We start from the raw sequence: 24,836 nt of genomic DNA on the forward strand, positions 1-24,836 counted from the left end.
ATATATCGCTAAAAATTAATAATTAAAGACTTTTTTTTGTCACAATTTTTATAAATTGTCATTAAAACTTACAATTAGTGACATTTTTCTATAACGAATTTTTCAAACTATCGCTGAAAGTTAAAATTAGTGACTTTTTTGTGATGCTTTTTTTAAACCGTCGCTAAAACTTATAATTAATGACATTTTTTATGACAATTTTCAAACTGTAACTGAAAATTAACAATTAATGGCATTTTTTAATAATATCTAATGAAAAATATTATTAATTATTATAAGAATAAGTCTAACTAATAGAACCTAACGTAAATGCCTCTTGTATCTTTTCTCCTCCATATGAGTAAGATTACTTGTAAGAACTATAACTCGATCAAATAGAGTTACAAAGGTAATTTTTCAATTTTCTGTATTTTCAAAATATTATGTATTGTTTACTAGGTACTTCAAATCAATATATAACACAAAATTTTACATATATGATATATTTATTCACCTCTATTAGGTAATTAAGAGACAAAAGATAATTTACGTAGTGTATGCTATGATTTTTATTTATTGAGAATATCGCATGGATAATAATCATAAGAAAAGGTTTCCTTCCAACCCCAGATGTAAGAGCTCCAACATCCCAAGTAATGTTGTACCTTATGATTCGTTAAAAGATTAAACAAGTATTTAGAGTTCTATTTAATTTAAGTAACTCGTGTATTTTTTTTTAATTAAATCTTTATCTAAAAATACAAATTTCAATTTTGGTAATTTTTGGATGATCTATCACCTTCTTTTTTCCTTTTCTTTTCTTTTTTTTTTTTTTTTTGGCACGATCAAATTGCTCCAGAGTTGTATTACACAATTAATGCTTGTTGAAAATCTGGCTACAGTTGTATTACACAATTAATGCTTGTTGGAAATCTGGCTACATTGGGCAACATTGTGCGTCACGGAAATATAGAAAAGGTTCGTTATAAAAAAAATTTAAAATGCCATTTTTTATTATTATTTGTTTTTAGTAAAAAAAAAATTAAGATTTCTCACATATATTTTAATGTGCATCTAGATTATTTGCAAATAATTTTTTTTTTAAATTGACTAAAATATGAAAAAGTTGCTAAAAACAAAAAATAAAAATAAAATTGAAAAAAAAAACTCAACAATATTTTTCAGAAAATGAAACCAAACATAATTTTTGTTGTGGAACATTTTGATTGTGCAAAACATAAATAAAATAAAAATCAGATTAATGTTGTGTTTGATTGGGAGATTTGGAGAGGGATTTAGAAAGGGAAAGAGAAAAGGTGTGTGAAACTAGGTGAAATGTATACATATTTTATTCACATTTCACCTAACTTTTCCCTTTCCCTTTACAAATCTCTCCTCAAATCATCTAACCAAACACAACGTAAGGGTTATTCAAAAATTGCCAATATTAAATTTTATATTTTTAGATAAAGATTTTAATTACAAAAAAGATAAATATGTTACCTAAAATAACTAGGATTTCAAATATAAGTTTTTTTTAATTGTGTAATCTCTTAACCAATCGTGAAATGTCACGTTACTTGAATTGTAGGAACTCCTACATACTAGGCTAGAGGAAAACCTTCTCAATAATGATATGACATTCTAATAGTATCTAAGTAATAGTAACCGTGCGATGCAAGAAAAAATAAACTATATATATTTTGTGTAATAGATAAATTATTTTAATCTTAAATTATATTTTAATAGCGGTAAGTCATGATGTTAAGCCATCCGAGTAGATACTAACAATAATTAACTCACAAAATTTCATAATAAAATTTAATATGCATTAAAAATTATTAATTATGAAGATTGTTGGGAATAATAGTATCACAATCACTTGATAACATAAATAACTTGTATCAAATTATACAAAACATTAAAAAAAAGAAATTCTATAAACTCAGAAAAGTTATCATAAATTTACTTAGATTTTTAAATCAGTGATGTATATTATTATTGTGGGACCAAATTATGAATAAATATATCAACTTTTAATTATAATTTATAAGTAGTTTTTAAAATTTTTTAATCTAAGTTTGTTACCTTACTTATAAAAAGAACTTCTCAAACAAATTATTAATTGATTCTGTTAACAACTTTCTATCATTGATCTTTTCTATCAATAACAAACACATATCATATCAAAGTATAAATCCTTCTCCATAATCATTTTCTTCATAATTTGAATAATACTTACATAGTTCCTACGTCATTTATAAAATAAAATTTAATCAAGATAAGAATTTTGTAAGATTATAAAAATTATATAAGAAAATGGTTTTAATCCATTTTAGTGATAAAAAAATGATGAAAAATTATTTGAATTGTACTTGAAAAAATATAACAAATAATAGCTTTAATCATTAAATACCAAAAAAAAAAAAATTATATAGGTTACTTAACGAAAAAATGATCGAATGCAACTAAAGTCATGGATATTGAATTAAATCATATGGGCTTTAAATTGATAGTATAATCTAATAAACCAACTAATAATAATAGAGAGATATTGATAAATATGTAGGACTTTCCTATCATCTTTGTATTCTATTCATTAATTTCATATATCATATGAAAGTTTTACTCGTCTCGATTCTTTAATAAAATAAGCACCAAGAAAATAAATTTGATAAGAAATTGGTTCTAAACTTTATTATTGAAAAAACAAAAATTTCAAAGAGAGAATTTAGAGATGGGATTGAAGAAATACTATAATGAATGACAGCCTTATCAAAAAAAAAAAAAAAACACATAGCAATGATCTAATGCAAACTGTAACGCCCTCAAAATAATACATATAAACCCAACATTCATGATATACAAAGACAAGAGAATAAAATATATTTCCATTAATTAGAGTATTCATTACAAAAATATTACATGTTGACAACAAAAGTAAATGTCTTATAGGCTTACAACTTTCCAAACCAACACTTGGTTACAAAAAAATAATACTAACTCAAATACACATTAAGCCCATGGCTTGAATTTACATGTAATATCAAAAAGACAACATAAATAATCAAAAGAGTCTTCAACTCTCAAGACCTCCCAAGCTACGTCCTTGGAGGTGGCATAACATCTAAACCTGAAAATGATGTCCCATATAAGGTGAGCCAACGCCCAGTAAAGATATACTAAGCATAATATGAGCAAAAACTAAAACAATAACATTTGATAAATGTTTAACTCATACAAACAAACATATATATCTCTTTCCACTCTATTACCCAAACCAATTCAAAGATATGGTTTTCAATTCATCCAGACAGTTTATAACGAGCCTCCAACTCATATCAATAACACTTCAACAATTTAATTTCAAATGATACTACAACTCATATTATGATCATTTCAATACTTCAATTCATCTACGTTATGCAAACGCAATTAGGATTTTGGGACTTTCACCCTGGACACTCCGGCCAACTTAGTTATCACTGGAGTCCATCCCCTATCTCCTCCAAAATCCGGTTTAGGAGTCCATCCCCTATCTCCTCCCAAACCGTGGAGTACATCCCCTATCTTCTCTCAAACAACATACATATACAATGTATTTAAACACTTATCATATACAATGATCAAGCGAAACACATATTCAATGTATTATTTCATCCGTCATATTCAATGACATACTAATATGATTAGTTTTAATTCACCTAATCATCATGCAGTGTCTACAACAATCAAGACTATCCTCCACCGATAACCCAAAACATTTATTTCTAAACAGATAATAAATTATCTACAATTTCAAAGGTGAGTGATTAATTAATCCAACTCCACCATTAAATCTCATAATTACTCAATTTCATTATTTCAAACTCAATTTCATTTTTTCATGACTTTCCCGAATTAAATTATACAAATTAATTCATCACAATAAATTAAGGCTTTTCTCCCCATTTTCTCAACATTGACCAAAGATCCAAATATCATCAATAAACATCAATACCCTCATTTTAGGACCCAAAATACACATAAATGGGTCAAATGAACAAAAACCTTTTTTATACATTTTGAAACCCTAACATCCAAAATTACCCAACTTCAACATTAAATCAAAAGACCACATGTTTATATCAAAGACCATAAATATGAGTAGTTATCCCTACCTCAAATTTCGGAGCTCAAAGGAGAAGATGAAGAAATTCGTAGGTGCTCCAAACCCAAAGATTTTCGGATCAAAATGTAGCTCACACCAAGCTCAACACTTTTTACAAAGGGACTAGGGTAGAAGATCACTAACACTAGATGATTTCTTATAGAGAAAATGTAGTCTAGAGTGAGAAGCTCTCAAGTTTGGATTTTGAAAAGCTAGAGAGAGAGAGAGTAAAAAAAAATGACTAAAAATGCTAAAATTCGGGCTGATATAATACACAGTCCGCTCGAGCATGGGACGCCCCGCTCGAGCGTCAAACACAAACTCCCGCTCGAGCCTGAAAAGCGACGCTCGAGTGTTGAATACACACTTTCAGAAGTTCTTCAAATGAAGGTCCCCGCTCGAGCGTGAAAGTGGACGCTCGAGCGTCCGATGACCTGCAGCGAAAAGTACTGAGGGTTGAATAATCACGCTCGAGCGTCAAAATTCTCGCTCGAGCGGAGGAACAAAAGCAAAGGGTCCGCTTGAGCGGGGCTCGAGCGTGAAGGCCAAAATCTGGGTATCAACTCTTGGTTTCCAAACACAACCCAAGACTCAAATACAAAGAGTAAAGGATGGAAATGAGAATAAGACAACAACACATCCACGGAGCCGAGTCCGGAATACAATTAAACAATGAAGGGAAAACCGGGATCGCTATACAAACTATTTTGAATAACTAATAGAAAGAATATCAAATTATTACCTCGGATAAATATAGTGACGAAAATTAATTTTTTGAGATTTTTGTGCTGCCTTCTCCCATGCAGCCTTCATTATTTTCTTATTAATACTCTTCTCATTCAGAGTGAACCAATTTCATTATTAATACTCTTTTCATTCAAAGCCAATAATTTTATTTTTTATTTTTTTATCTTTATCACTTGGTAGATAATAACAAATAATAAAAATTATCAAGAGAAGGCTAAGAATGTAAGAGGAGATAAGAAATTATAGATAAGGACATTTCATAAAATAAAAAGTCAAAAAAAAAGAAGAAGGTAATATGTGATAGAAGGAGAAAAAAAAATATGAGTAAATCAAAATAAAGATTTAGATATATATGTTTTTGGTAGATATATAAATTAACAAATCATATATTTATTTAAATTTTATTATTTTAATTTTTTGTAAATCAATTATTTAATCTTTATCTTTTTATGTAGACCAAGAAATTAATCTTTATAATTTATTTTTCAATTTTATACATTTATTTATCTATAAGTTATGAAATTAATTTTTTTAAATAATTTTTTTAATTTTTATCTTTATCTTTATCTATAGGTCATGAAATAAATTTTTATAAATTATAGAAAACATGAAAAATGATCCAAGAAGGTTGCCACGTAGGAAATAGAGAGTTTTAAAATTATGAGAATTTAGGAATAAATATTAATTTCATTATTAATGCTCTTCTCATTCAGAGCTAATATATATATATATATATATATATATTATCTTTATCACTTGGTAGATAATAACGAATAATAAAAATTATCAAGAGAAGGCAAAAAATTTAAAAGGAGGTAAGAACTTATAAATAAGGGCATTTCATAATATAACAAATTAAAAAAAAAAAAGAAAAAAAGAAGAAGAAGAAGATAACATGTGATAGACGGAGAAAAAAATATGAGTAAATCAAAATAAAGATTTAGATATATATGTTTTTGATAAATATATAGATTAACAAATCATATATTTATCTAAATTTTATTATTTTATTTTTTTTAAATCAATTATTTAATCTTTATCTTTATATGTAGACCACAAAATTAATCTTTATAAATTATTTATCAATTTTTATATGTTTATTTATCTATAAGTCATGAAATTAATTTTTTAAATAATTTTTTTTAATTTTATCTTTATCTATAGGTCATGAAATAAATTTTCATAAATTATTTATGAAAAAAATGCGTAATTTCGTTTTCTTTTAAATCAATTATTTAACCTTTATCTTTATTTGTAGGCCATGAAATTTATTTTTATAAGTTACTTATCAACTTTTATATGTTTATTTATGGAAAGAAATTTTAAATTATCTATAAGTTATGAAATTAATTTTTTTTTAAATTAATTGTTTAAATTTTATCTTTATTTGTAGACCATAAAATTAATTTTCATAAATTAATTTTCAATTTTTATATGTTTATCTATATGGCGGAATTTTGAAATTCAAATTTTTATCCATAAGTAATGAAATTAATTTTTATTTTAATTAATCAAACAAATAGAAAATGAAGAAAAATAGAAAACGTGAAAAACGATCCAAGAAGGTTGCCACATAGGAAAGAGAGAGTTTTAAAATTATGAGAATTTAAGAATAAATATATAGAGGCTTTTGACAAAATAACTACATTTAGTTATATATATAGTATAGATAGATAGGGGGTTTAAAGGAATTGGTAAATGTTATACCGTGTTGCTCGCATGGGGCCGCATCTTTATTATTAGGGTTAGATTTTTTTTTTCGTGTTGAGATCTCAATATAACAAAACTTGAAGGGTTTATAGGACCTACCACATGTCCCGTTTCAATAATTCGAACTGTTCATTTTGTAGGGCTGTCAATTATTCATAAAAAAAAAAATTAGTTTAATCCGATAATCATAACCATTTTCATTTTATACATCTGTGTCTGAAAAAATGGACAACAAGTATGCTTTCAAAACAAATCATTCATTTTTTTAGAGACAAATACGATAAAATGAAAGGTTACGATTATTGGATCGCCTTAAATTTTTTTCATAGATAATATATATTGCGGATTCTATAAAATAAACGGATCGGATTATCAAAATGGAGCCGGTGTTGGGCTCTACAGGCACACAATATACTCAATGTTTAAACTGCCTATTGAAATTGAGGTGTATGGGATGATTGGTATAGGTGGCAAAAAGATCATTCAATGGGGTGAAGGAGCTTTATTAGCTAGAAGAATAGATTTTTGAATCTCTTCATAGAGTTGGAGCAATTTCCCCATTTCCAAAATATAATAATGAAGAGAATAAAAATGGCAACAAGAAAGAAGGGGAAAAAAAGAAAATAGTGCCAAAATATTCATAGGGAATAACAAACTGTACATCTTACGGTAGCATTGGAATGATGTATATGTATAAATATTTTTTAAAAAATAAAAGATACTCACAGCATGTTGTGCATAAATTCTCCTTTTGGAAGGTTGAATTTTTTTATGTAGTCAACTGATGCAGATGCAAAAACAATTCCTAGAGCATAAAAGCAAGAAATTAAGTTTAAGGTCAAATCAGAAAACATAATTATTGAAGCATTTTACATCAACCATAGCTGGAGGGCCTCACAAAGGAACAAATTATATTTATAGATACATACTCTTTGGGATTTAAAGCCATTGCTCACACAAATTTTTTATGGTGTGTAAAGGTTGTCATCGTTTTACCTATCAAATAAAAATCAATTGCTATCATTAGAAACTTAAAGGAGAAAAGAAACACACAAACAAAAGTACAAAAATCAAAAACCAGAATATTGATTACCAAATCTAAGATCCGAGAACTTTATTGTTGTATCATGAGAACCAGTTACAACTTATGGATCCTGAAACAAACATTTCACAAAGAGGTTTGATCACAAGAAAAGGACTTCCTTGCTATAAATAGATGTTATAATAAAGTTTGCGAACGACACAAAAACTCTCTCTCTAAAAAAAAAACCTCTCTTTTTTCTCTCTTTAAACCTCCTTCTCCGGCCTCTTTTTGGGCTGGCCGGCCGCCGCCTTTGGCTATGGCGGTCGGCTGGCCTAGCTTGTTTCAGCGGTAGCCTTGTTAGTTTTCTTTCTTTCAATAAACTTGAGTCCCTCATTCTTCCCACCTAGGTGTGTTGCTGCGGGTGAGTTTTTGCTTTAGGAGCTGCTTCGGTTGGTCATCAGTTTGTCCTCTTGTGTTTCAACATTGCCGTAATAGCCGATTCTTCAAGGGCAGCCAGGGATTTCATTCGAGCGCTTTTGGCGAGTAGGAGTTTGAGGGGTGCGTTTTTGGACGGAAACAAGGGTATTGTAGGTGATACAGTTCTGTTCGGTTGGCACTCGTGCGCTCCTCCTTGAGGGAGAGTTTGAGGGGTGAAGTTGGGTGTTGTTTTTGTGGAGTTTGGCAGTGGGTGTTGGTCTGTGGAGTTTGGCAGCAGAGGCAAAGGTGTGGGTTTTGGGTGTGAGCGAGAAGAAGGCCTGGGGGGGTGGGTTTCGGCAGTGGGTGTTCCCGGGCAGTGGGTGTTGCAGCAGGGGTGTTTTTCTGTCGGCAGTGGGTGTATTCGGCAGTGATTGGTGTTCCCGGCAGTGGGTGTTGCAGCAGGGGTGTTTTCTGTCGGTGAATTCGGCAGTGGATGGTGTTCCCGGCGGTGGCTATGGTGTCTCCTCGGCAGAGGCGTGCCTAGAGGTGGCGTGGACAGCAGCTTCGAGTGGGTGGCTGAAGTGCAGAGGTATTGTTTCTTGCAGCAGAGGCGTGCTGGGTCAGGTCACGCAGCAGAGGCGTGTTGGGAGTTGTAGATGCAGAGGAGTGGTTTAGTGTTGTTAGCTTATTTTGGGTGATGGGTTAGTTCATTTAGTTAGTCATGGGTGTTTTTGGTGGGTTGAGTATGTGGGGATTCTTGTATTTTAAATTCTCGTTAAGTTCTTCTTAACTTTTTTGGTTAAAAGAAAAAAAATCGAGAGGCTTAAGGGTTGGTTGTATGGATGATGCGAGTAGCAGTAGTAGGGGTATTTTTATACTTCCGAATTTCTCTCAATGCATGTCATCTTCCTGTACTTTTAATTTTATGCTATTTAAGGAAATTTTTCTTTGTTGATAAAAAAAAAAAATAGATGTTATAATGCACAAACTACACAGCATAACCTTTTTCTACTTTGTCATACCAGAGAACTCAAATCCATGTTGGAGACCAAGCCTCTATCTCTATATTTTCAACATTGAGAGGAAAGGCCCAGTCTCTCTCCACTTTCATGTTGATCACCAACAGAAGTATATTTTTGTGTTGTGTCCTTTAGCATAAATTATCAAATCATCCTATGCTTCTAGCATCTCTGACATGACTAAAAAGTATAATATATCTAATAGATGAAGAAAAATATTCGAGGGTGAATTACAGTAGTAGTCCCTATAGTTTGGGGTTTGTGTCATTTTGGTACCTAACTTTTCAATTGTGACATATTTGACTTTGAATTTTGAATCTTATTCCAAATAAGGACAATTGAAGATATCATTAGATTTTCTAAGAGTAAAATCATCAATTTGATAAAATATAAACTAATTTGACAAAAATAAATGTCAAACAAATATTTTTGAATTTTTAAAAATTGTTTCTACCCACCAAAAATAAAATTATGTAAAATTGATAAATCTTTTAGGCATTTATTTTTTTTAACCAAATTAATTTTTATTATGTGTTTGGATGATGATCATGTAAAATTAATTTTAAAAATTAATCATGTAATTTTTATTAATTTTTGTCAATTTTACATAATTTTATCATTCGTGGATAAAAATAATTTTTAAAAAATTAAAAATATTTTTTTGACATTTATTTTTGTCAAATTAGTTTATATTTTATTAAATTGACGATTTTGCTCATGAAATTAAATAATGGTATCTTCAATTGTCTTTGTTTGAAACAAGATTCAAAATTCAGGGTCAAATGTGTTACAATTGAAAAGTCAGGGACCAAAGTCACACGAGTCTCAAACTATAGGAACTGTTAGTGTAATTTGCCCAATATTCTAATGTTGAAGCCATTCAGAAATTTATATAGTTTCTCTCCCACACGATTCTATCACAATTTTATTTAGTCTAGAGATACAAAATACTTTTTAAGAAGCCCATGCAATTTTATTTCAGAAGGAACTAATACGTTTAGAATAGCTCAACATAGGTGCTAACAGTACCATCTGGGTGAAAGGCAATTGATCATACTCCTATAACCTGGAAGAAAAAAAATGAAACAAGAAAATTGTGTGGAAAAAAAAATTCCATCTCCGACCACTAGCAGTGAACTCAACAACTTGTCCCTGCAATTTCTAGTTGAAGAAAAGGAAAAATTAACGCTTTATATGACTTCAGTAGGTAACTAAAAAAATATAAACTTTCACAGATATTCAATTATAAATTATCAGGCCTCGTTTGGCAAGAGGCTATTTTAGCCAATTAGTCAAAAAGTTACTAAATTAGCCAAAAAGCCAACAACCCATACCAAAAAGTCAAATATTCTCTTTTCTCTCTACTTTTTGCACATCTTTTCGTAATTAGCCAAAAAGTCATCCCAAACATACAAGTTTTTTTTACCTACCTTTTTAGCCAAATAGCCAAAAAGTTACTAAATTAGCATGTTCCCAAACGACGCCTCAGTTTAGGGTCACACAACCCCAATACCTCCTTCGATCTGGTAGATCCAATCAGTTCCAATGTCTCCAAATCCCAAAACTTCACTGTCCTGTCTGTTGAACCTGGAAAATAGCTCACCCATGACTATAACTTACTAGGGAAAGAAAGTAAAAATAAGAAGCCAATTTAGAGAACAAATGAGGCAGGAAATCTTATATAATCCACTTCAATTCTATTCAATAAAAAAGAGCAATCTCGATATAGAAACGAACATTGTTGTAATGAATGGTGTTAATTGAATGTATATATGAAAGACAAGGGGTTTTGTATGTGGTTACAGATGTACATAAACAATTTCAATGATATTAACAAATCCACAAAAGAAAATTAAAAAAATGAAAATAAATAATAGATTGAAACGAAACAGAGAGAAAAAGAAGGGTGCATAAGTCTAAATGAAGTATGTGTTTGGTGGCTGTGAAAATATGTGATTCGAATGGAAAAGGAAATTGATGGAGATGTGAAACTGGGAAAATGCGAAGAATTGGAAGGAAAATGGAAAAGAAGAGGACGATTAATGCAATAAAGAGAGAGAGAGAGAGAGAGAGAGAGCATACAGGCGTCGTCACTTGCTGAGTGAGTAAGAGAGGCGCGATTGAGACTGACTGCTGTTAGCTGTCGTTGCTCGCTGCTTGCTGCTCACTGTCGTCGCTCCTCGCTGCTCGAAGCAAAATTCCATCGTCGTCGCTCACTTGGGATTTTTGCTTCAAAGGTTTTAGGGATTTTGGGGAGAGAGCTCAAATATGGATTTTGGGGAAAATGAGCGCGAATGGGCTAAAGGAGTGGGATATAGAAAATTTTCATTACTTTTTGCGACGGCATATTTCAACCGTCACAAATGATGAATCTAACAAATAAAACGACGTTGTTTCAATAAAAGTTTTTTTGCGATGGACAATTGCCGTCACAATTTGTCCTCTATTTGCGACAGTAAATTTTTCCCGTCTCAAAAAGGTTTGTTTTGCGACGAGATGTAAGGCGTCGCAAATACTTTCGTATTTAAACACACCTTTTCTTGTATGTTTATTTGCAACGGGTCACTGGCATCGCAAAAGGTATTTATTGGCAACGGTTGAAAATGGCGTTGCAAAAGACCATTTTTTGCGACGGGATAATTGCCATCGCAAAAAGTTCCGTGTTATTTATCCTCTTTTCTTGTAGTGTATTAATTTTTTGTGGGCCAATATATTGTTAAATTTGAAGTAGGACTTTATGGAAATTCATAAGCTCTAACAAATTTTGGATCGGGTTTGGACTAAGATATTGAACAACTCAAAACTCAAATTACACACACACACATATATATATATATATATTAGTCATTCAATGATATTAAAACTATGTAGACCGTTAGATTATATTCATTATATATCATTTACATAAGTAATGTAATATAAAATCTTATAATTTCCTTTTCCCACTTAGAAATAACAAAAACTACCAAAACGATGTATCAATTTCTTGATTTTTCTCACATCCTTGTCTCACTTTCACCGTATAAAATATTTTTTATGTTATTAATGAGTGTACCAACAAAACATATTAATAAAATCTCATCTTTAACAAATAATTAGCCTAGCTGGAAAAAAAATCCTCAATTTTGTAGACAATTCAAACCTAGAGTTTAATTTATTCACTACAACATAAAAGTTTTAGAAACCAAATGTTTTGGTCTATAAAAGTGAAAATTTTGTTACAAAAGACATTTAGGGACTAATTTCTATTGCCATGAGATAGTCGTTAAAATGTCGTCCTGAAAAGTCAAAAATAAGGCTTTTAGCGACAAAATTTTAAAAATGTCACTCATAATAGACTTTTAGTGACAAAATAATTTGGTCTCAAAATGATTTATTTTTTAAGACAAAAAATTTGGTCCCAAAAGAATAATAATTCATCACTAATGTCTAATTTTTGTTATTAAAAATATAATAACAACATTTTTCGTAACAAAAATATTTGGTCCCTAAAAAATAATTTTGTTTCTAAATTTTAGTCTCTAAAACCTTAATTTTTTATAATGATTGTACTCAAGTTGGAATTGGGTTACAATTCGAACCCCATCAATACCAGTCTAAATTTGGAGTGTAAAGGTAGAATCTATCCTATCCGAGTCTTGGAGGAGCCGATTTCAGTAGAGGATGGTAGTAGTTCAGCTAATTTGCACTTTAATGGCACAACCAAGGAAGCTTGCTCTATCATCAATGGAGGGCTTCCCCTCCCTGCAGAACTTCGGGACGATGCTGACAAGGCCATCGCTGTGGCACTATCATCTAACGTGGAGGTTGACAAGGCAGCTGTAGGGGGTAGTCTAAGCCATGTGTCAGCAGCGGAGGAGACTGAGGATGGAGCGGGTTTTTCAAATGAAGCTGGCGTAGGTGTGGTGGAATCATCATTACCTATGGTAAGTCAGCATCAGGGGCAGTGTAACACGCAACAGGGGCAGTGTAATCATGCCATTCAGAACGGCGTTGAAGCTACATATGTGTGTAACACGCAACAGCCCGTAGAGGGGACTATGCATGGGCCTAACTTTTCTCAAGGCTTTCTGAAAAGCCTTAGCCAATCTTTCATTGATGGGCCGGGCATCAAGCTGGAGATTGCATTGGGCCAAAATGCTTTTGGACCACAGCCTATTGGGCCCTCTAGTTCTGGTCTTAAGACCCCATCATTTGGGCCTATTTGTGCAACCTCTTGGGACATCTCACAGACAAAGATTGGTGCTAACTCCAGCCTAAATATTTCTAGCTCTAACACCCAACGTTTGAAGAAAGGTAAGAGGAAATGGAGTAAAAGAGAAGGGCTCAAGCACTGTTTGCTAGCTGGGAAATTCTCTGGCTTTGCTAGAAAACTAGTGCAATCGAGTGCAACCTCAAATAAGGGACTTGTCAATAGCTTCAAATCTAGATCCACAACCGCAGCTTTACCTGTTTCAACTCTTAGTTCGAATTTACAACAATCTCCTAACCGTGGTCTTGTTCAAGAGGCTCAATCCACTTTGCAAATGGGGCAAAGACTGGGTTTAGAATTCCAGGGCCACGAATCCAAGGTGATTAGAGAACTAGTACAAATGGAGGAAAGGGACAAGGAGCGACTGGAAAGAGGAAAGGGTAAAGTGGAATAATCCACAATCACTGGGTGTTATCAGAGTCAATTTATTTCTCATATGAAGACATTAAGCTGGAATATCAGAGGGCTAGGAAGGCATGATAAGAGGAGCAAAATCAAAAAGCTGTTATTTGATAAGAAGATTGACATGGCTTTGATCCAAGAAACAAAAAAACCAAGTCTAACCAATCAAATGGTGAAAAGTGTTTGGCCAAGAGATAGGCTTGAGTTTATGCATGTTGATGCTGAAGGCTTTGCTGGTGGACTGCTTTGCATTTGGGATTCGGACATATTTGAACTCTCTGATTGCTGTTGCAGCAGGAACTTCATTCTCCTATCTGGTAAGCTTCTCAACTCCTTTAATTGTGCTATTGTCAATATCCATGCCCCTACTGACATCATAAGGAGAAGGAAATTTTGGGAATCTCTGCTAAGGTTGAAAGCTCATTTCCCCATGCCATGGTGTATCGGTGGTGACTTCAATGAGATTAGAAATTTAGGGAAAAGAGTAGGTGTCTCATTTAGGGATAGGGGTATGAGTGACTTCAACAATTTTACTGATAAATGTGAGGTAGTTGATCTTCCTTTGCTAGGCAGAAAGTACACTTGGTGTAATGCAACTGATGGCCACAAATGGAGCCGAATTGATAGGTTTCTGCTCAGCCCTGAATGGTTAGAAAAGTTTAAATTCAGCCAGTGGGGTCTTGCTAGGGTCTCCTCTGATCACTGCCCTATTGTACTTATGGAGGATACTAGAGATTGGGGGCCCAAACCATTTAAGTTCTTAAATGCGTGGATGTTGCATTTGAACTTTGCATCCTTTGTGGAACATACTTGGAGTCACTCACAGTTCTCAGGTCCTGCTGGCTTTATTCTTCAGCGTAAGTTGTATGCCCTCAAGTTGGCTCTAAAAATATGGAGTAAAGATGTGTATGGTGATGTCTCATCTAAGCTGCATCTTCTTGAAAATGAACTTCATCAATTGGAATTGAAAGCTGAGATTATGCCTTTGGTTGAGGATGACCTGAAGCAGCAAAGAGAGAAAAAGAATGAGATATTGAAATTAAGCAAGAAGCTAGAATGGGAACGGCTACAAAAATCTAGGCAGGATTGGAATATGAAAGGTGATAAAAATACAAGATTTTTCCATGTTATGGCTACTTGTAGGCAAAATCGAAATTCTCTCAATTCCATCACAGTGGGTGATGTAGTCATCGAGGCACCAGACCTAGTTAAAAATGAAGTGTGCTCATATTTCTCTAAAAATTTCTCCGAGGCTTGGAAGCATAGGCCAGTTCTTGTTGGTGATTTCAAGAGTGTACGGCTCAGTGACCACTTCCCTTTGCATGAGACAGAGTTCTCGGAAGAAGAAGTCTGGGCAGCTGTAGCTAATTGTAATGGAAACAAAGCTCCTGGGCCGGATGGCTTTAACCTGCTGTTTTTTCAAAAGTTTTGGAAGATGCTTAAGGGGGAGGTGCTTAATTTTATGAAGGATTTTCACACCAGTGGCAGATTACCAAATTACTTCAACAGTACATTCATCACACTGATTCCAAAGAAAGATAAAGCTGTCACCTTAAATGAGTTTAGGCCTATAAGCCTTGTTGGTTCTGTGTACAAAATTCTCTCTAAAGTTCTTGCATCCAGGCTCAAAAAAGTTATGCCTGGGATCATTGATGACTCACAATCAGTTTTTCTGGGAGGCAGGAACATTTTGGATGGAGTTTTGGTTGCTAATGAAGTTGTAGATAGTTGGCTCAAATCCAGGAAATCCGGGCTGCTGTTTAAGTTGGATTTCGAAAAGGCCTTCGACTCGGTCAATTGGGATTTTCTTTTCTCAATGTTATCAAACTTTGGGTTTGGTCCCAAATGGAATTCCTGGATCAAGGAATGTGTTTCTACTTCTAGAATTTCAATCCTCGTAAACGGCTCTCCAACTAAGGAATTTAATCCTCAAAAAGGTCTTAGACAAGGAGATCCTTTATCCCCTTTCCTCTTTAATATGGTTGTTGAAGCTCTTAACATCCTCCTCCTCCGAGCTCGGGAGTTGAATTTGCTCAAAGGGGTCATCATTGGAAATAATCAAGTTCAGCTGTCTCATCTCCAATTTGCAGATGATTCTCTTCTGTTCTATGAAGCGGAGTTATCGGAAGTTCTCACTTTGAAAAGGATCTTAAGGTGCTTTGAAGTAGTGTCAGGTCTCAAAATCAACTATCATAAGAGTGTGCTTTGCGGGTTGGTATTCCTGGCAATACTCTAGAGGAGTTTGCATCTCTGTTGAATTGCAAGACTCAAAGTTTACCACTCAAGTATCTTGGATTGCCGCTGGGAGCTAATCCCAAAAGAAAAAGGATGTGGAAACCAATAGTAGATAAATTCAAATTGAGGCTTGCCGGGTGGAAAATGAGGTTTCTTTCCCATGCCGGGAGGTTGACTCTGGTGAAAGCAGTGTTGTCAAGCTTGCCTGTATTTTACTTATCTCTGTTTAAGCTACCTGAAGGCGTAGCCAAGGAGTTAGATAAAATTCAAGCTTCATTTCTTTGGGGAGGCCCAGATCTAAAGAGGAGAATACATCTTGTTAAGTGGTCGGAGGTAACAAAGAGCATAAAGCAAGGAGGATTGGGCATCAAAAGAATAAGGGATATGAATGTATGTTTACTACGCAAATGGTGGTGGAGATTTGCCTCAGATCATGATTCACTATGGAAGAGGGTTTTATGTAGTAAATATAAGTTCCTAAGAGGGTCTTGGCTTCCAAACCTTTGTTCCAGCATTCATCATTCTAATATCTGGGGTGGCATAGTGGCAGCAGCAGATAAGCATGAGCCTCTCCTATTGTTCTATATTAGTAATCTTCATCTAAAAGTGGGGAATGGCTGTTGTATTACGTTTTGGTACGATCAATGGTGTGGGGGTATTTGCCTCAAAGATGCATTCCCCAGACTTTTTCAACTATCCAATAGTAAGGAGGGTCTTCTCAAGGACTTTGTGTCACACTCTTCTTCCATTTGGCTATTTACCTTCAGGAGAGCCCTCTTCGAATGGGAAAAGGATGAACTCCACAGGCTTATTACCACCATAGCTGCTCCCCCTACCTTGAATCTTGGAGTTGCTGACAAAGCTGTGTGGGCAGCCCTTCACCCTAGCAAGTCTTTCGTTTCCAATCTTTACAATCATTCTAATCTTGCCTTGGGTAACATTGTTCACTCTAGTGATTTGGTTTGGATTAACTATCTGCCTCCCAAAATACAATTCTTCGGTTGGCTTGCTTGGAAACACAAGGTTAAAACTTCTGTCTTCTTGCAACGGATTGGTGTCTTGGATAGGTCGGCTTCCACATCATGTCTTTTCTGTAACTCGCAACATGAAACTGTCCAGCATGTTCTAATTCACTGCCCTTTGGTGTGGAAAGTTTGGACTGGGTTATTACATTTGTGGGGTATTCTCTGGGTGGTTCCTGCCTCTATTGAAAATCTGCTGCAGTGGTGGGCAGGGTTCAATTGCAAGAAAAAGGAGAGGAAAATATGGCGTGCCATCCCTTTGGTCACCCTCTGGTCCATTTGGAAGATAAAAAATGAGTGTCTCTTTCAAGCCTCCCAACTTAACACCCAGCAGCTGCAGGAACTCATCATCATCAAGTTAGCGATATGGTTAAAGTCCTCTTCCAAACACTTTCCATTCTCCATCAATGATTTTCTCTTCAACACTTCAGGTGTTAGGCACTGCATACGCTCTTGAGTCACTATCTAATATGTTCAGGCTTTCTAATATGTTAGGCACTGCATACGCTCTTGAGTTGCTATCTGATATGTTTAGGCTTTCTAGGTAGTGCAATTCTGCTGTGTTTGATTTGCTGCTGTCTATGTAATTCTGCTGTCTGTGTGGTTTGGTTGCTGTCTGTGCAATTCTGCTGTGTTTGATTGCTGCTGTCCATGTGTAATTCTGCTGTGTAATCTAGTTCTTGGCTGCATTTTGTAATCTAGTTGCTGCTGTAATCGGTTCTGCTTCTTGGCTGCAGGTGTTTCAGTTCTGTTTTGGTCCTTTTCTTCTCTGTTTCTTGTTGGCTCCTTGCCAACTGGAGCTCCAAGCTTGTGTTAGCTTCGAGCTCCTCTTTATTGATATATTTTGTCATACTTGTATGTTTCATCAATAAAGATCTTCTTTTTCGCCGTTCAAAAAAAAAAAAGTTGAAATTGGGTTGATAGAAAAAGTTTCTCATAGATTTTGTGTGTTAAGACTTGTTGAACATGGAAACCGTTGGTGGAGGCAAAGGTGGATGGCAACTGGTGGTATATGGGCGAGGAATGTCTGCTAGTAAAGGAAAGGTGGCTAATACAAGGGGAAATGTGATCTACACTGTGTTCGTTGACAATATTCCATGGTTTATGAGCCCGAAGGATCTGCATTCCCTGTTTGGGAAATTTGGAGTTGTTAGAGATGTGTTTATTCCAAATAAGACTAAGAAAGCAACTAGATCAAGGTTTGGCTTTGTTAGGTATGGTTGTAGTATTGCTGCATCAGTGGCCATCCAAATGGCCAATGGGTTATGGTGTGATGACAAAGCCCTTAAGGTGAAGGCAGCGGAGTTTGAAAGAAGGGCACCAATAGAGAATCGAGGAACAGCAGGTTTAAAACGGGTAAAGAACTTATTCGCTCAAACAGATACAACCATGTATACAAGGCGCTCAGAATTGATAGATATTGGTGTTATGCCGTATGCCGATGTTGTCCAAGGTAGGCAGTGTCGTGAGGTGGTGAAACATGAGATTATTGCCACTGAAGTAGGGAATGGTTGGCTATTTGACAGCCTTATTGTGAAGTTAAGAAGTTATCATGTCTTTTCAGAGTTTCGGATTGCAGTATTGGCTAAGGGGTCAGGTGAGGTTATAGTAAGGAAAGGGGGAGGGGGAAGACAAGACATTGTATCATTTTCTTCTCGAGCCCACCTGGAGGAAAATCAATTACTGCTTCAAGATTATTGGAAGGAATGGTGTGAATCAGTAGCAGAATGGAAAAAAAGGGATTATGTTGAGCAAGAAAGGGAAGTATGGATATGTTGTTATTGTGTACCTTTTAACCTATGGAGTGCAGATACTTTTATTAAGATTAGTAAAATTTGGGGAGAGGTTATTAAGGTAGATGATGAAACAGTGCAATTATCATCCTTCTCGTGTGGTAGAGTTAAAATCGCCACTAAATTCATGGATTCTATTAATTCAAGTATTCGGGTTCTAAGTGGAGATAGGAGATACCCTGTAAGGGTGTGTGAGGAGCAAGTCATTGTGTCCAAAGTAATGCAGGTGGATTGTAAGTGTGCCATACATGATTGTTATAGCTCAAATAAGCTCGAGCAGTTGGATGGTGAACATGGAAACAGTGATGAGGAAGATGATGCTGAGGTGGCTGGTCATGAGTCTCATGATGTGGCTGTTGAAGAAGAGGTGGCAGTTGTTCAACGGAATGAGGTGTCTCTTAGTGGGGCCAATGCAAGTGAAGGTGAGAAAGTCGTTTCGTATCCATCCATTGTGGTGGAATCGGTTAGTAAATGTGAGGGAAACACAAAGGAGGCTGAGGTTCATAAAAATCGTGCAGAGGCAGATGGACTGTTGGAGTCTCAGAGTGTTAAGGGCAGTGGTGAGGATGACGAGGTAGAAAAGGTTATCACGCCTGGGTATATGAACAGTTTGAGTGGAGATGCTGTTAATAGGCCTGGAATAAATTTAGAGGTTGTATTGGATAAAGCCCAATTAAGTTTGGCCTTAAGTAAGCCCACTAATAACCAAGTGAATATTGGTTTAAGTAAGCCCAATAATAATTCTGTGGCTTTGGATCAGACCCTTAACAGTTGTTCAGTGGATCAGGCCCAAGGCAGAAAATCTACAACGTTGGCTGGGGCTCAATCTGGTGGGCTGTTGTCAAATAGGGGATCAAAATCTAATAGAGCTCAATCCCAAATTAGAGCTCTGGATACTGTTGGTTCGGGAAAAGAAAGAAGGGGAGGGATTGCTCGTCAAAAGCAAAAGATTGTGTCAAGAGGTGGAGGATCATCATCCATGGCAAATTGGCATAAGGGCCTGACTTTCCGTGTAGCAGCTTATGTTTTGTCACGGCCGAAATCACTTGGCTAGGGTTCATCCAAAAACACTGGCCTCATAGCAGAGGCGGTGGAAACCATCAATCTGGGCAAAGCTTTACGGATTGATTTTTTAGGTAAGGAAGAAGAGGCAGTGCGAAGAATTGTTGAGCTTGAAGTGGAAGATGCAAGCAAAGTAGCACAGGTGGCTAATGGTGTTTGATCATGAGCAACCATTAGGTGAAGGCAAGGTGTATAAATGTTTTTAATGAAGTTGTTGTCTTGGAATATAAGCAGTCTTGGGCGATCTGAGAAGCGACGGAAAATTAGGAATATAGTTCAGGAGAGGATGGTTGATGTCCTGTTTTTGCAAGAAACAAAAAAGGTTGGTGTGTCCGAAGAATTGGTTAAGTCTATTTGGCCATATGATGATTTGAAGTATATGTCTGTTGATGCTGATGGTTTCTCCGGTGGTATTCTGTGTGTATGGAAGGCTAGTGTGTTTTCACTTGCTAAGTGTTGTAGCTCAAGGAACTTCTTAATTCTATCAGGTACGATCCTTCCCTGTTTCAATTGTGCCTTCGTTAATGTTTATGCTCCAAATGATGTAACCAGAAGGGGAGTTGTCTGGAATGCACTGCGGAATTTAAAGTCACAGTTTGTAGATCCTTGGTGTTTAGGGGGGGACTTTAATGAGGTTAGAAGTATGGGGGAAAGGAAGGGGTGTATAAGAAGGGACAAAGGAATGAGGGAGTTTAATGAATTTATTAAGGGTGTTGAACTATATGATGTACCCATGCAGGCTAAACAATTTACATGGAGTAACTCAAGTGTGAGGGGCAGTTGGAGTAGAATACATAGAATTTTTCTTTCATCAGAGTGGCTGGAAAAGTTTAACTTTACGCTATGGGGTCTTCCAAGAGGGTTATCTGATCATTGTCCTCTTCTTCTTATGGAGGATAGCAGGGATTGGGGTCCTAGGCCATTTCGATTTATAAATGCTTGGATTTTGCATCCCCAGTTTTTGTCAGTCATGAAGTCTTCTTGGGTAGAATCAGAAGTTAGAGGTTGGGCTGGTTATGTTATTCTAGAGAACCATAAAAATCTTCGTTGGGTGCTAAAGAGATGGAACAATGAAGTGTTTGGGAATGTGGCACACTCAGTGAAGGTAGCTGAATCTGAGCTACATAATCTTGACTTATTGGCTGAATCAAGGGAGTTATCTAATGCTGAAGTAGATTGAAGGAGACAGCTAAGAAAAGAAGTTTGGTCATTGAACAAGAAACAAGAATGGCTATGGCTTCAAAAGTCCAGGATGAATTGGAGCATGTTGGGGGACAGGAATACGAGATTTTTCCATATTGTGGCGTCTAGGAGACAAAGCAAGAACTTGCTAAATTCTATATCTGTGGGTGGAGTGTTGTATGAGGACCCGCAAAGAGTGAAGTTTGAGGTCTTTAATCATTTCAAGCATGTGTTCTCTGAACAATGGAGGATTAGGCCTAAGCTTGTTGGTCAGTTTAAATCTATTGGTATTGATGGTGTTGCTGCTGGTCATGAAGCAAGATTCACAGAGGAGGAGGAGTGGGCTGTTGTCAAGAGCTGTGATGGAAACAAAGCTCCCGGTCCTGACGGTTTTAACCTTCTGTGTTTTCAAAAGTGCTGGAAGGTCATTAAGCCTGATGTGTTGAGGTTTTTTTAATGAGTTTCATGAAAATGGAAAATTGGTAAGTGGTGTTAATAGCTCCTTCGTCACTCTTATTCCAAAAGTTGAGGGTCTAGTTAGCATTTCGGAGTATAGGCCAATTAGTCTAATTGGCTCTGTGTATAAAATCCTTGCTAAAGTCCTTACTAACAAATTGAGGCAAGTGATCTCTAGGGTAATTGGGGAGGCTCAATCCGCTTTCCTAGGGGAGAGGAACATTTTGGATGGGGTCTTGATCGCAAATGAAGTAGTTGATTAGTGGAAGAGAAGTGGTCGGACAGGTTTGATCTTGAAACTAGATTTCGAAAAAGCCTATGACTCTGTAAGTTGGGACTGCCTTCTATCTATGATGAGTAGGTTTGGGTTTGGAACAAGATGGAGAAAATGGATCCAGGAGTGTATATGTACTGTTAGAGTTTCTGTACTAGTTAATGGGTCTCCTACGACGGAGTTTAGTCCTGGAAAAGGTCTCAGACAGGGAGATCCCTTGTCACCTTTCCTCTTTAATCTGGTTGCAGAGGGTTTAAATATGTTGATTCAAAGGGCAGGTGAATCTGGGCTTATCACAGGAGCAGTTATTGGTCAGGCTGGGGCAAGCACAACTGTCTTACATTTACAGTTCGCCGATGATACTATAATCTTTTGCAAGGCTAATGTGGAGGAGTTTATAGCAATAAAACGAATTTTGAGATGTTTCCAGTTAGTGTCAGGGCTGAAAATAAATTTCCATAAAAGCTATGTATGTGGAATTGGTGTGTCTAAGCAGATGGTGAAGAACTGTGCTGGTGTGCTCAATTGTCAAAATCAAAGTCTTCCTCTAGCTTATCTTGGTTTGCCTCTAGGTGCCAGCCCTAGATTGAAGAAAACTTGGAAACCAGTAATCGATAAAATTAGAGCCAAATTAGCATCTTGGAAAAGGAAACTTCTCTCTTTTGGGGGTCGTTTAACTCTCATCAAGTCTGTTCTGTCTAGTTTACCTGTGTACTATTTATCCATTATTAAGATGCCTCAATCTGTGGTTAAGTCAATTGATAATTTGAGGGCGGCTTTCTTATGGGGAGGGCCCGAATTAAGGAGGAAGATTCATCTAGTTAAATGGGAGGAGATTACTAAAAGAAGGGATCAAGGTGGGTTGGGAATCAGAAGGCTAAAGGATGTGAATGACTGTCTTCTAGCTAAATGGTGGTAAAGATTTGGTGTTGAAGATAAATCCTTGTGGAAAAGGTTTCTGTGTAGTAGATACCAGTATAATGGTAGGAGATGGTCGCCTTTTCCTTGTTCTGATGAATATCTATCTAAGGTATAGGGTGGGATATTAAGGGTTGGCCAATCAAACCCTCAATTGAAGAGTATCTTTCTTGATAACGTTAAGTTGGTTGTGGGAAATATGGGCAGGACTCAGGTTTGGTTGGATCATTGGTGTGGGCATCAGTGCCTTATGGAGAAATTCCCTAGGCTGTTCAATTTATCAACAGAAAAAGATATAACTTTAAGTGCATTATTGGAGAGGAAAAGATTATCAGGGGTTTGGGAATTTAATTTTCGAAGAGTGTTGTTTGCTTGGGAGGCCGAGGAGTTGGAAAGGTTAGTCACTTTAATTAATCAGGAAGAGTTGGGGGCAGTGGACAGTGAAGATTGTTTGAAGTGGCTGGCATGTTCATCAGAACAATTTTCTATATCCTCCATTTCAAATGCTTTTGCGGATAGTCCTTCTATACTGTGCACTGGTCTGCTATGGCATAATTTGGCCCCTCTGAAAGTTCAGTTCCTTGGTTGGCTAGCGTGGAAAAGTAGATTGAAAACAGCCGTGTTTCTGCAAAAGATTGGCATGCTAAATCAAAGTGCTTCCATTGATTGTGTCCTTTGCAGGAATGATGCTGAAACAGTTAATTATGTTCTTCTTTGGTGCCCTTTTGTATGGCAAGTATGGTCTACAGTGTTGAACTGGTGGGGGCTACAGTGGGCTCTGCCTGGTAATGTTGAAGGGTTGCTACATTGGTGGATGGGATTTAAGTGGAGAAAGTTTGAAGTCGGAATTTGGAAAGTTATTCCATTGGCAGTCATGTGGTCTACTTGGAAACTCAGAAATAAAGTGGTTTTTTCTGGGAAGCAGCTTTGCCTTGCAGAATTATGTGAGTTGATTATGGTTAGAGTGGCTTTTTGGGTCAAAGCTCATTCAAAGGGGTGTTCCTATTCAGTCCAGGACATCATTCGGAAATTGCAACAAATCAGGTACGTGCCTTTGTCTTGATGCTGGCGGTGGTGTTGGGATGATTTTATTCTTTCATAAGTTGGTGGAAGTTGGGGGTGTTTGGACTGGATAGGTGGTGCTGCTAGTTTTTGATTGTATGGAGTTTTGGTTGTTTTGTTCTTTCTGGTTGGGTGTAGTTCTTTTGGCTTGTTTGTTTTTCTTCTTGGGTGGTATCTCACCATCCTCTGGAGTGTTTTTTTCCTTCTTTGTTGATGTGTTCATCTGTATTGTTGAATTTCATCAATAAAGTTGATCTTCTTTGCTGATCAAAAAAAAAGTTGAAATTGAGTTAGCAAATTCTTGTTGCAAGCAAGAATGGATCTAAGGATACAGGCAGGTGGGGTCACACTTTCAAAATTTTTAAAAACTATGTATATCATACTAATAATTAGTAAGATTATTTAAACTAGAGTACTTCCTACCCCTAAAATTTCAATAATTCGTACCTTCCAAATTATTTACATTACAAAATTTTATAAAAAAGAAAATTTAATTAAATTTTATCAAATATTGATCAATTCTATTTGTTATATTTTTATAGTATTTAGAGTTACTTATATTTTTTTATTTTTTATTTTATTTAAGGTAAACTACCATTAGGTCCTAATAGTTGGACTTAATTCCCCACCAAGTCCTATTGAAAATAAATCTTAGTAAAATCGTTGTTAAAAATAATTTTTTGTGACTTTTTTTGCCCATGTTGCTAAAATTTACAATTACTGACTTTTTTATCACGGTTTTATAAATTATCACTAAAAGTTACAATTAGTAACATTTTTCTATAATGGGTTTTACAATTAGTGACATTTTTTTATAATGGGTTTTTCAAACTGAATGTTGAATATTAGTGACTTTGTGTGATATTTTTTGAAATTGTCACTAAAACTTATAATTAGTGACATTTTTTGTGACAATTTTTAAACTGCTGCTAGAAATTAACAATTAGTGATGCTTTTTAATAATGTTTGATTTAATATACTATTAATTCTCATATGACCTATTGGACAATAAGTCTACCTATTAGGATCTACAGGTAAGTCTCCATTTATTTATTATTATTCTTGTTTTCTGCTCATATTATTTATGTTTTTTTTTCCTTTTATAAATCATACTTTAATTTGCTTATGCATC

At 35.3% G+C, this 24,836-nt stretch overlaps 2 protein-coding genes across 2 annotated transcripts; both read left to right on the forward strand.

Annotated features, from left to right (window-relative positions):
* The first annotated feature begins 20,008 nt into the window (after positions 1-20,008).
* Positions 20,009-20,992, forward strand: LOC114296821 (uncharacterized). The gene has a single exon (XM_028241162.2). The coding sequence runs from the start codon at positions 20,009-20,011 to the stop codon at positions 20,990-20,992; it is 984 nt and encodes a 327-aa protein (XP_028096963.2).
* Positions 20,993-22,704: 1,712 nt separating this feature from the next.
* Positions 22,705-23,705, forward strand: LOC145795701 (uncharacterized). Its single transcript, XM_082880569.1, has 2 exons — positions 22,705-22,754; positions 22,850-23,705. The coding sequence occupies exons 1-2, from the start codon at positions 22,705-22,707 to the stop codon at positions 23,703-23,705; spliced, it is 906 nt and encodes a 301-aa protein (XP_082736695.1).
* Positions 23,706-24,836: the final 1,131 nt, after the last annotated feature.

This window comes from Camellia sinensis, chromosome 7 (genome assembly GCF_055761805.1).
Source record: "Camellia sinensis isolate YWXY chromosome 7, ASM5576180v1, whole genome shotgun sequence".
In the NCBI taxonomy this organism is placed as follows: domain Eukaryota; kingdom Viridiplantae; phylum Streptophyta; class Magnoliopsida; order Ericales; family Theaceae; genus Camellia; species Camellia sinensis.